Genomic DNA, 13037 nt, shown 5'->3' with positions numbered 1-13037 from the left:
TATGTTGTTGTTTTTTTTTTTTTTTTTTTTTCACCTCTCCAGGTTGAAGAGCTGAAAGATTTGTACACTATCTGCATTGAGGAGCATCTGGCCTGTCAGAACTGCTCTTTTGAAATGAAGAGCAAGAGCACCATGTTAACCCTTCCACTGTCAGTGCTGGATGCTGATTCTCACTGGCTGAAGAGTCTGGTAAGTTTAGAAGCAGAGCTATTTCCCTGGGAGGYGATTCCCATCTGATCACTGTGGGAGCCTTCTCCTGATGGCACTGGTGTCTCCTTGGTCTCATCTAGAATCCCTGCAAGAGTCTCTGTAGAGTGTCTGGGACTTTGAGAATGAGAAAAGACCACCTCATTCTCATTTCTTTTTTGGAGGAGTTTTAAAGTTCACAAAGAATTTTAGTTTGAGGGCTGAAAAATAAATGCTCTGAATCACTTCCCTAAAAAGAGTGTTGATTAAATGGTCTGTAACAGACTCAAATACTCAAACTGCACAGTGATGTGCACCTGGGAGACCTCAGATACCACAGAAAGGTGCCCTAGATAGCTTGGAATCCCTGTGTTTCCCCAGTGTCCTTTCACTGGGCTGCTGTTGGATATCCAAATACAGCAGTGTCTGTTGTATGTGATTCTGGATGTAGTGGATTTTTCAAATGCTGGTGGACCACTGGACCTTATTGATTCTCTGACCACTTTATACTATTTCAGCATAAAGAAACTGCTTAGAAAATCKCTCAGTTTTTGAAGTATGTATAAAAGGCACATATACATCAACATCTTCTTTGTGGAATATGTGGTAGTAGTTTTTTGTTTGCTTTTTTTTTCCCAACTAATGCAATTACAGCAGCAGCTAGGAGAAACGAGGTACCTTTTGTTCAGACTGCTAGGCAGTCTTTTGTCCTTGGATAAAATACACTTTCTGTAGCTTTATCATTTACTTGGAGCTGGTGAAATAATGTAGACATAAAAGTCCAGCTTGAAGGAATTCAGTTGAAAGAAATCTCTTCTTTCTTCCCAGGAGGACTGTGTGCAGCACTTTTTCCTTCCAGAAGAGCTGACTGGTCCAAACATGTGTTTCTGTCAAAAGTGTGGGAGGAARACACCTTTTCTGCAGGTAATTTCCCCATGTCTCAGACCCAGAACTCCCTTTAGGACGGGGAGGGTGGGGAAAGGACTCAACCATATCGATTTAAGAGGAGACCAACAACTCAGATTTGTCAGCAAGGTACAAACCACACACATCTTTCCTCCTGTTAGGAAGTTCCCTTATGTAGATGTAGTTCTTGCCACAAATCAGTACTTTCATGGGTTTTCATAAAAGTCAGTGAGGGATGTGGAATTTCTGTGAAAGCAGAAAAGCTGCTGTTAGTTTGTGCTGTGTGCCCACTGTGGGCCTTAATGCTGCTGTGGAGCTCCAGAGGTAGACAAAAATATCTCACCTGATCTGTTCATGCACGTAAAAAGTAGGATGCTGTATCATGATTTCCTTTCTTCCCTGCTCTCCACTGGGCTCCCCATTTTTTGAGGTATTAGTCTCTGCCAGATGATGAATTAGCTGTTTCAGAAAGAGCAGGTGCATTAAAGAGAGCAGGCTGTGAGGGAGACTGCCACAGCCCTAGGCTTGAGAGGACTTTCTAAGCACTATCAGTGTTGGGCTGCCTCTGAGGCCACAATGCATCCACGTGCCTTGGTGGCAGCCCCAGCAGCCATCCCARCAAAGGCAGTGCTGAAAGGAGAGAGCTGTCAGCCTTCACGGAGCTCAGGTGGTCACACCTCACAAGGAATCTGACTTGCCTCTCCTCACCCACCTAGTGCTACCAGCCTAGGGCTGGGAAAGCACGTGAGAAATGGAGCAGCTTATGAGACACCTGAGGCTGGGTGCTGATCACACTAAAGCTGAGAAACTTGGTTATCACAGCTCTGTTATGTGGATGTGCCTTGTRTGCAGATGGGTTGCAAAGGTTTGGCACCTGCTGTCTGGTGGAATTGGCAATATCCCCTGGAGCCCTGACTGTTCTCCATTCTACATGCACTGGGTGACAATGGCTGTTTCCACCCCACCTCCCCAGGGTTTGTTCCCTAGTTTTCAATTGCAKTTTTTATTGCTTTACAGAGCATGAAACTCGTCCATCTGCCGCAGACTCTGACCTTGCACCTACAGCGCTTCAACTTTGAAAGATCATCTCGCACGTACAAGCTTAGTCATTACCTGTCATTCCCACAACACCTTGATTTCAGGGAAGTCTTGACAGAAAATCAGTGCCAAGCAGATGACAGTGAAAAGGTAAGATACTCCTAAGGCCCAGTTCAAAAAGGGCAGATTTTCYTCTCCTCTCTGCTTAAGTCTCATAAAAATTTAAGAGATCACACCAGTACTTGCCTCAGTTCAAAGTTGTTTTTTTTTTTTTTCTCTCAAAAATCTCTGTCTCAAATTTTACCTGTGCCTGGTGTTGTCTCACATCCCATAGTTYTAACTGGTTCAGTCATTATTCAACACTCTGTGCTCAGATTAAATCACCAAAGGCRCTGGAGTTTCCTGCCTTAAGGACAAAAGTCAGGCTTTGCAGATCTCACCTRTCCAAGACAGGGGAACTCCATTCCTGGTATTTCCCATGCAATATTGTTTGCCACAGAGTTGAGATTAGCAGGAAACAACAGCTTTGCTAAGCAGCTAGAGAAGGATCTGCTCCAGTGTGGATCTTTTTTTTACTGTGAAATAACAAGGGAAAGTGTGGCAACAACAGAATTCCCTGATGCAGTGTTGGCTGTGGTGATCTTCTTTGCTGCTCCTTTGCTGTCCTGCTGCCTTTTTCACAGTCCTGTGGTCGCCAGGGACACTGCCAGCCCATAACTGACAGGCAAAACTCTGAGGGTAAGAGCAAAAAAGGCAGGATGCTCAAGGCCAATACAATCTTTTCCCTTTTTCCTTACAAAATGCRCATCCTTGCTGCCCTGGCTGCTGCTTCTCTTCAGTCCATGGCAGRTGGGAATTGTGGCATTGAAAGCTCCTCTTTGTGTCTGTTTGCAGGCTACCTGGCAGTATGAGCTTTTTGCTGTTGTTGCTCATTCTGGATCAACCAGCTGTGGGCATTACTGTGCCTATGTTCGAAGCCTCACAGAGCATAAATGGTATTGCTTCAATGATTCCATGGTTTGCCCGGTGAGCAGATCAAACCACATTTCTTTTTTATCTATCTGGACAATCCTCCAGGTCTTGTTCAGTCTGACTGACTGCTAACTAGAGAGAACCAGGAAAGGAAAGGGAGGCTGCAGAGCTTTGTGCACCTCTGCTACAGGATGCTCTGGGCTGAGGGCAAAGTGGCTCTCACTTCTGTACCAAACAAGGTCTCAGATTCTGCTTTGTGATTTGCAAAAACAGCCATTTGCTGAATACCTTACTCTATGTACTCTGCATCTGTTTAATGTAGATGTTCAGAAGAGGAACTGTTTTTCCTTGAAGATAAAAGCAATAAATCAGTTTATGGAAGGKTGTTTCATTCCTGGAAGTGCCACTTATGCACCAGGAACTAAACGTAATGTACCCATGCCTTAAGAGTTTTTATCAGTCTCCTCTTGTGTGTTTTTCTTCTGTAGGTATCATGGGATGATGTTAAATGCACCTATGGACATCCCAGACTTAACTGGTATGCAAATGGATCCCTGTTTTTACCTAATGCTGCTCTGGACTTWGGAATGAGGGCAGCGAGGAGAGGGAAGACAAATGGTTTTGGTTGAATATCACCTGGGATGCAGTGGGGACACAGGAGAGGAGGCATCCTTGTGTCCCAGTTACTCTGATGGGACTGCATGTGACTRTCCTGGGAGCCTGCAGGGTTACAAATGGGGCTGCAGGAGTGGTCTTGTTACTTAGGATTGCCACTTGGACCCTCTGGTATCCTGACTGAAGCTATATGTGTCAGTCAGGATTTYGCCATGCTTTTTGTTTTGATGTATCATAAAAAAAATGAACTTATCCGAGTGAAATAATCCCTCCTATAAATTGCAGCACCACTGAGRAATCTTGGGAGCACAGGAGAGGGCAAGCTTTGTTAACCTAAACCTCAGAAAGCTGAGCAGGAACAAGCCTGGGACATTACTTGCATCCTAGATCTTTGAACATACTGTGTGTTTTGCTTTCCTTTTGCCTCCACAGGAGAGAAACGGCTTATCTCTTGATTTACATGAAAAAGCATCCTCAGTAGGCCTATCCAGGAGTATCAGAATATCTCAGAATGCTGTGCTTTGTCCATGGACATTGTGGATGTCTGTGCCAGTGTGGATATGTACAAATGTTTCRCAAGAAGGACGTTCTGCAGCCAGCAACCCTGGTCTTCACATTCATTTATGAAGAAAGTACAGCAGACACTAGAGTAGGGATCTAAGAACTGTTGCAACTAGAAACCTGTTCTTTCATGTATTTATTTTATTTATGTGATTCTCCATGTTCATCTCCTCTTTAAAAGATGGTGAAGTTAGTCCTTTCCTCTGCTAACTTACCACTTTCCTTAATGGTGATGCCTGGATTCTAGTCCAGAGGAGATGTTTGGCCTGACAGCCTKTGTGATGTTCCAGGGAAGTGTGTGGTATGACCGGAGAGCTGTGAGAGCCACGTAGAGCCAGTAGGACCCGTAAGAGCTTGAAACTTACTTTGTTCTTTTAGCACTGTTTAGATCCTGATAAGGTGGGCAGGAGATCCAAAAAGTCACCCCAGATACAGCTGGATCAGAGGAGGAAGGATCAGAACCCTTATGAATACACACCAGTGACACTCCTTAAAACCTCCCTAAAAATAAATCACTGCAGGGGCTGAGATGTACAAAGAGGTATTTAAAATCAGGAACTATTGGAGCCRTTCTGATTTACAAGATGAGTTTGTATGTATTTCTGCTGGTGATKATTGTTTCAACAGACTTATCAGGTGTTTATATGCATTTGCTTTCCTGTAGAGCAGAAAATATTCAAAGTAGTGGAGATTATGAAGGTAATTAGTGATTTTGCACAATACAGGCCTGTGATAAGGAAAGTGAGAGGCCTTGATGTGCTTGAACTTTTGGGGTTTTCCTTAAGTATTCTTAACCTGGTTGCCACCTGGAATTGTCTTGCCTCTCTCTTTCCTTCTCGGCTCATACAGCTCAAACGTCCTCAAAGCAGAAAGATGTTCTGGAGAGAAAAATTTTGTAAAGAAAGTGAGTAAKTTTTTAATCTCCTGTTGAGTTTTGTCACTCTGTTGGTTCAGCCAAGGCAGGATCACAGAGTTGGAGTGAAACGGTAAAGAGAGCTGGRAAGAATGGTTGGTGATATGTGACAGCTGGAACAAGAATGTTCCAAAGGCTCATCACAAGGCTCTGTGGAGAGGAAAGTTAAAAACTTTGATTGTGTGCCTTTTAAAGCACTCGTGGCATTAAGTGTTGATGTGCCACAGTCTGTGAAAGGATCAAGGATMCCAGCAGTTTGAGATCTGGAAGTGCCTTCAACCTAATATATTCTATGTCTGTGTCTTTACAAAGGTGCTTTTTTATGGGACTGAGCAATTATAACATTATTAATGAAGATATAATACCACCTATGTATAAATTTATTTTATTTTGGTAATGATGAAGGTCCCAAATTATGTCAGTTTTCTGTTGATATGTGGAAGGTGAATTGAGAAATCTTGGAACATAGCTGTGAAGTTACTTTTAGGGTGTAGTGGGTATTTATTTTGCTGTAGTAGCAAGGYCTRTTATTCTGCTCAACTCTTGTATCTKTATTATTCATTCTGTGCTAAGAAAAACAAACCTGGTGTATTGTTTGTCAACAGAATGAGGAATTTTCTGCTTCTTCGCCTTCAGGAATGCACTGCGCTTTTTCTTACCTACTCCTTGCAATGGGTGGGTAAGAAAACCAAGTTTCTGTTTGCTTTTCCAGCACTTTGCCTATGTGAAGGAAATGAAAAAAAAAAAGATGCACTTTCAGAAACTGACAAGTTAATGGGTGAAGAGACTGACAAGATATTTCTAATTAGACATAACTTGAAATTTAAAAACTTATGCTTGTGAAAAAATGCCTTAAATGTTTCATAACCTTCCAGGGATGTCACCCATTGAGGAAATAATTGCAGAGATATATTAAGAATTTTTTTCAGTCAGTGAAAAAAAATTAATTTCAGTGAAAAGTAAACAGTGTTTTATTTTGAATAAAGTATTCTAGGATCAAGTCCCTAAAAATGAGTCTTGTGGTTTATTCTTGGTCTGTTCTTCCTACACACTGTAAGTGAGGTGGGAGGCAACAGGCCACGTGCACWGAGGTGAATGCTCAGGTCAAATACTCAGGGCAGAGCTGCTGTTAAWGTTTAGCTCCAAGAGCCAAGGAAAAGCAGCTAAACCTGGACACTTCATCCTTGTGCTGGAGGCACAATGAGTGTCTTTTCAGCTTATATTGCTTCCACGTGCAGATGGGCCAAGGGAGGAGTGGGAGGGTGAGCAAAATGTATGGCTGTGCAAAAACTCAGATTTAAAAACCACCTGTCGTGAGCTGCTTTTGCAAAAAGTCACCTTGGTGGCCTCTGTGTTCACAGCAAAGCTCAGACTTGTGCTGGACAAACTGCCCAAGGAGTTACTTTGATCTGAGGAGCCCCTTTTAGCACACTGCCTGGGATTTGGAGCTCCTGTGCTGCTAAACACAGCAGTGGGAGCGTGGAGCCCTCACCCTGGGGCTGCTGACATTAAACAGCTCCCAACATTTCCGCCAAAAAAACATTTCTTCCATAGAGCCACCTCAAAGGAGCCAGGAKTATTTGTCCTGTGTTTGAGTCACTGTGCAAATGAAGCCCAGCACCAACTGCAAGGGCTTTCAGAAGCCAGATTAAGCCAAGAGCATGTTTGGAGAGATTATTGTAGGTCCTGCTAACTCCTTGTTTCCGTTTTTTGTTTGGTTTAGGATTACCATGTTTTAAGAGAAGGAGCAGCAGCAAATAATACATTCTCTGCTTCATCTGACAGACTCTCCCTCAGGTTCAGATATTCTCCATCTTCAAGAAACACCCAGAAAACCAGAAAAAAGTAAACACATGTAATAAATATCTCACACATATAATTTCTAAAACATCAATATGTTGTAAATAACAAAATGGTATGTGAAAGTAAAAGAGAAATATTTTTTGATACTTTACTTCCAGTATCATTTTAGTTTACAAGAATCATTTATCCAGCTGAGGACTTAAAAATAAAGTGAATGATGACCTTCTCACACACTTCAGAAATGTTCTGTGCTTTTGACTATTTTCTTATGTAGACTAATGTTTAAAAATTTGGCAGCTGGTGGGATGCAGTTTGAAAATGCTTTGCTGTGCAAGGGATTTCCCAAGCAAGGAGTGGGATAATGGTCTCCATATGTGCCTTTGTGATGGACAGAGTGGAGCTGGAGAAAAGAGTGGAGCTGGGAAAGACCCTCCGGTGAGGGAGGTGGCCACACGTCACTGAAGGACAGGGACATTGCAGCTGCGGTGGAAAGACTGTCATTAATCCCTTTCTGCAATGATTTGAAGTGAATTTCTTCCTGTCTTTTGTTGCAAAGCAGCTGAACAGGTACTCTGTGACCAGGACAAGTGGATGATTCAGACAGTCATGGTGATCATTGATCTATCCTCTACATAATCCCTTTTTCTCACAGATATGGAGAAAAAATCACACAGGGTAATAAAATCTCCACATAGCAGCCCTGGGCACTACAACTGCTGGTTAAACCCTGCTCTCATTGCAGAATTGAGCCCAACAGGCTGGATCTTTTTGAGCTCAGAAATAAAATTAAAAGGGTCCTTCTGAATTGAGTGACCATTCATCATACAGTGGCTGAGAACAAAAGCCATGGGGAGCCTTGAGATCAAATATATATATTAAAATATATAAAAATAAATCTAAATATAAATACAAATGTGGGGATTAAGCCGTATTGGGAATATCTTTAACAATGATTTCTCCTRTGGACAGGTTTATGCTTTCTGCTGAGAAAAGCAGCTTTGTGGCATCTTCTGTTGAAGTGTTCAGCACAGGTGAGATGAGAAATGGTTCTTGGGGCTTTTGCCAGCTCCCCAAATACCACTTTTCTTGCAGAAAGCAGAGACCATGAGGTATACAAAAACCTGCAACCTCAGCCAATGCAATATTGCTAAAATTGCCATGAGGAGCTCTCTCCATAAATTCACATGAGGARCCTGCAATCAGTTTTTAAGTTCTTTGAAGGGTGAGATAAACCCAGATCCCTTCCTCCTCTTACTATAGCACTTCTGCCCATATTTTCCTTGTCTGCAGCCAGTCTGGTCAGGCAGGTGACACCAGGAAATTGCTGAGAATTGCAGTAGACTTTATCAGCAATCTCCGCATCAGGGGAATGTGTGATGTGTGATGTTTATTACCTTTGAAATATATCAGGAAATGCAGGTATTTATTCCTGGAAATATTCAGGAAATATTTGAGTGAGTGGAGATTGTTAGTAGGTACAAGGCTTTTCTTAGCTATGGAAAAAAATTGCATACYACAAGAGTAAGAATTTCTGCCCAGCTTGTTTTTCTTTGTAGTTTTTGTGGCATTTGTTTTCTTTTGGCACTGGGTATTATTATCCCAGCAGGTCATGTAGGTGTTATCTTTGATGGGTGTGCGTAGCTATAGGAACTTAATGGGCAGTGAGTAGATTTGGAAATGGGAATTTACAATAATTCCTTAGAGACTGAGTATAWCTTATTTTCATAAGTTAAAAATAGGGAAGGATGAGTATGCAGCAGATAAGTATACAGCATCTTGGGTGGTTCTTTACCTGCAAATGTCACCTAATGGACTTTTGCTAAGAAAGTRGGCTTAAAAATATACTGAATTATAATATAAAAGGAGTCTGGAAATGAGCTGAAAATTAAAAGATGATCTTCTCAAGAAAGGTTTTAAAAAGCAGATTTTTCCCTGCATCTGAGACTGGAAATAAAATATGTCAAGTCACAACGTGCCAACTTCATGAAATGCTTTTCCAGTCACCATAAAAAGATCTTAAATTCTTGCCATTCTATGTTTTTGTTCATTTAGATAAACCAACTAAATGCCCTTTGACTGGAAAAACCTGGAGAAGCAATATAATTTAAAAAAAAAATATGTAGGAGGTGGTCAAAGTTTTGAATCATGTTTCTGTTTGGAGTGCCATTTTCTGTATTCAGTCATCAACACTTGTCTCCAAGCCAAGAATGTGATTTATTTTTGCTCTAAGCACCAAGTGTGTATTTTACCCAGGAGGTGGCAGTGTCTGTAGTGTTTTGAGTCCCCTCACCTCCCTATCCTATGTCAACAAGAGCTGGATTGTTTGTGAGCAGTGCCAGCACGCATTCCAGAGGTGATTGGTTTCCTCAGRTCACACTAAAGTTGCTTTTAATTTCTGGGGAAATTAGAACTTATTTCAAGATAGCCTCGTGTCCCACGGTTAACTCCCAATCCTTAGAAAAGGGCACATCAGCGCAGGCAACCCATCAGTGACTCCCTTGGCCATTTAATTTCGGAAAACTCATGAAAGCCAGATCCAAACTCGTTATTTGTGGGCTTAAAGTCACCAGATTTGGAGAACAGCAAACTTCTTAATGTGTTGTTTAGCAAATCAATAGCTTTTCTTCTGGTTTCAAAGTCTCCAGAGACACAGTGAGGTTTGCCATCAGTGTTGGGTACCGCCACTTCGACTGTGCCTACGTTACCAGAACAGGAGCAAGATCGGGGATGCGCTGCTGCAAAAAATTGAGGAGGGTGTGGTGAGGTGAGAAGAGCTCTTTATTGTCAGCAAGGYGAGTCCTTGGAAAATGTGCCTCACACCAGGCCAGCTCTCGGGAGGAGAGACAAGATCCTGACATCCAAAGTACCATGGTCTGGGAATTAACTCCTTTCTGTCAGAGCAAAGCAATTTGTGGATGGTGGGGGAAGGAACAGGTCAGCCCTTGAAAAACAAAAGGCTTGGTTTGAGAGGGGTTTTTTTTGTAGTCCATATCCATTGTCAGCCATGGAGACAGGAACTGAGGCCGTGCTCTCGGTGGCCTCTGGGATAGGAAGCAGGGCTATTGTGTTCRTGGTCACTCCCGCTGCGCTGCCGGCCTCAGCCTGTCAACTCCTCTATGTTGTGCTTTGTTTTGTTTTTTCCCCCCAACAACAATGGTAGGAAAAATAAAGTAACTTCTATCTGCTGGAAGCTGGCCGGTTGATTTTCAGCAGGTTCACTTTTCTTTGTTTTAATTGTTGCAATAATYGTTGGAATTTTAGAGCGTCCCATTCTCATTTCACTTGGTTGACAGTACTGCAAATAAAATAAGGTGCATGCAAGTGGCACTTGTCAAAGATGAGAAGATGTGCCACATCCTGAGCTGCCTCTGTGTCTGTGCCATGTTTCCCTGGCAGGGAWGCTCTGCCATTGTGAGGGCAGGAGAGCAGCTCCCAGGCTTTGTGTTCCCCCACAGCTGTGGTCCACCTTCCATGAGAGATCCCTGGTGAACAAGGGGTGCCAGAAAACATTTGCTGCCCTCCAGCTGGATTATTTGGATCTCTAYCTGATGCACTCTCCCATGGGATTTAAGGTATTGTGGCTTTAACTGCTGGACACGATCTGTCAGAGCTCTGCCCCTTTTGCCTTTGGGACCATGTCTTTAGTCCTCTCCAACCAGGAGTTAAACCTCATTGGGACATAAGGATAAACCCCTGCAGGGAGAGCCCAGGAGGAAAGGTAAGGTCATGGCTGCCCAAACTAGGTCTTGTAGTACAAAAATGTCCTTATTTTACCCTGCACAGCATTTCCAAGTCATGGATCAAATTACCATCCAGATCACATTCCCCTTACAGAGTGGGATTTGGCTGTCATTTCTTTCTCCAGAATCAAACAGTTGTGAATTACTTAGCTCCATTTTTCTCTYTTCTCTCTAACCCCAGGTTAAATAAATCCTCATTTCCCCATCATGTCATCTCCCTGGCTTTTTCCCAACCTGACTGAGGCACACAAAAGTGCCTGTCTTTTTCTGCCTGCAACACAGTCTCAAGAAGCAGATTTTCTGAAGATTACTCTATTGGTACAGGTTACTTATTTTGGCCACGTCTCACTCCACCCCAAAAATGTCAGGATATCCAGCTCAGTGTCTCCAGCWCCACTTGCTTTTTGAAGTTTCTAAGTGATTTCTTTAAGTACTTATAATTCATCTGACCTTAACTTTGCTTTTCTTTTATGCTGATAGGCAGGGGAAGAGCTATTTCCTGCAGATGGAAACAGCATGATCATTCCCAGTGATACAGATTTTCTAAATATGTGGGAGGTACGTTCATTGATAGGCCAAAAATACCTTGCTAGTTTGAAATAACAGCCTGAAAATTCTAAGCTTTCCACTTTGGGAATTGTTCTGAGAGATTTTCTCACGTAAAGTATTCRAGATTGCTGATTTCTCTTGTGTCCTTGGGCTCCTTTTTGTGTCACTGTGCCAAAATTTATGTATTTTTGTATCTACTGCTTGCTAAACAGGCTGGGTTGGCATGGCAAGAGGAAATCTTTGACTGTGCGTGTACCCTGCAGAGCCTTGAGCTGACAAATGCTGCCCCTTCAGGCCCTACTTCCTTCTCTGAGCATATTTTGGTAGTTTTAGCTGTAGCCATGCTCATTTTACTTGCACCTGAGCTGTCTAGACCCCCGAAAAGCTAACRTGCCTGTGCCAATCTACCCAGAGCACCCAAATTTTCCTCTCTAGAAAGCAGTGGAACTTGGCCAAAGTCCTTTGCTGAAGCTCTGTGTGCAGCACAGGCTGCGTGGGAGACCAGGCTTGGGCGCGAGTTCAAATTCCTGCTTGGCCGATAGTTTAGGCTTCCCTTGCCCTCCACTCCCACCATGTGCTCAGCACAGCCAGGCCAAAAGCAGACAAGAGACTCACCAGAGTCAGAAGAATTCACTGATACTTTTTTCCTTCTGTCAAATGAAGAATAAAGCACATTTTTGTTGCTCATTTGAAGGAAAAAAGTGGACATTTCAGGCTGCTGCTTTGACAGCAACTTCAAAACGAAAATTATTTCTACTTTGGAAGAAGGGTATCTGCTGCTCTAAAGGCTGGTAGTAGATTATTTTCCCCTGTTTCTTTTCTGCTGGAGGTGGCAATCTAATTAGGGCTGTCTGGCTTTTCTACTGCTCATTAGTGTGATAGAAAATAAGTGATGGAGGGGGAACACAGCACTGCTTATCCTATAATCCAACTGCTAAATGGTACATCTCTCTTGGGAAATTAATCAGTGTTGATGATCAGTATCCATCCTGTTCTAGCTGTCACATAACAGCTCCTTGTTGAGCTGCTCTGTTCCAAATAACGTGCTTTTTATTTCTGGACAATTATTTGGTTAGCTGAGGAATTATCCTAAAAGAATCTCTTTCATCTGTATGAAGGTCTGCCTGGGGACAGTATTTCAAAACAGTTATATTCTACTGAAATAATAATAATAATAATAATAATAATAATAATAATAATAATAATAATAATAATAATAATAATAATAATAATAATAATAATAATAATGTAATTATGAATCTTGAATGATGCTGTTATTTATCTGTACAATGGCACATGATGTGAGGTCCTGAGTTGACCACAGCCCCAACATTCATGCACTATTCTGATGCACAGCACAAGAGAACCCCAGCCATGAAGAATTTTACCATTGAAGTTTTTGTGGGGCACTTTTTTCCACATAAAAAATGAAATAACTGAATTCAATGGGAAGTCTGATGCTGTAGTGTTTCCAGGCTATGGAAGAGCTCGTGGATGTGGGAATGGTGAGGGCTGTCAGAGTCTCCAACTTCAACCGCAAACAGATTGATCGGCTCCTGAGCAAACCAGCCTTAGGGCACAAACCTGTAAATAGCCAGGTAAACTSTTCTCCATCTCCTCAATACTGACCTCACACCTGTCTGGGGTGTTGCACTGGATGGAGCAGCTCCCAAAAGTCCCTTAAAAACCCCATACCTGCAAAAAGAACCACCTTTTTAAAGCTGATGTGGCACTTGTAGGTCACCACAGTGATG

At 42.5% G+C, this 13037-nt stretch overlaps 1 protein-coding gene and 1 pseudogene across 4 annotated transcripts in view; both read left to right on the top strand.

Annotated features, from left to right (window-relative positions):
* Positions 1 to 6437, top strand: part of USP18 (ubiquitin specific peptidase 18) — a 15792-nt gene extending 9355 nt beyond the window's left edge. The window contains exons 6-11 of one of the 4 annotated variants that reach the window (XM_057390029.1): positions 43 to 189; positions 1015 to 1110; positions 2110 to 2280; positions 3025 to 3125; positions 3591 to 3640; positions 4150 to 6437. In XM_057390029.1, the coding sequence (XP_057246012.1) occupies positions 43 to 189; positions 1015 to 1110; positions 2110 to 2280; positions 3025 to 3125; positions 3591 to 3640; positions 4150 to 4172 (588 nt within the window). In that variant the 3' untranslated portion in view covers positions 4173 to 6437. Of the gene's footprint in view, positions 1 to 42; positions 190 to 1014; positions 1111 to 2109; positions 2281 to 3024; positions 3157 to 3590 lie in introns of all 4 variants that reach the window. The other 3 variants (XM_057390027.1, XM_057390028.1, XM_057390026.1) reach the window with 3 other exon arrangements.
* Positions 6438 to 7355: 918 nt separating this feature from the next.
* The window catches only part of LOC130588950 (aldo-keto reductase family 1 member B1-like), an 8597-nt pseudogene continuing 2915 nt past the window's right edge, over positions 7356 to 13037 (top strand).

This window comes from Malurus melanocephalus, unplaced genomic scaffold (genome assembly GCF_030028575.1).
Source record: "Malurus melanocephalus ecotype Western Australia unplaced genomic scaffold, MMel_1.1 scaffold_22, whole genome shotgun sequence".
Classification (NCBI taxonomy): Eukaryota; Metazoa; Chordata; class Aves; order Passeriformes; family Maluridae; genus Malurus; species Malurus melanocephalus.
Note: the sequence above shows the minus strand (reverse complement) of the source record. Positions and strands in the feature narration are given on the sequence as shown.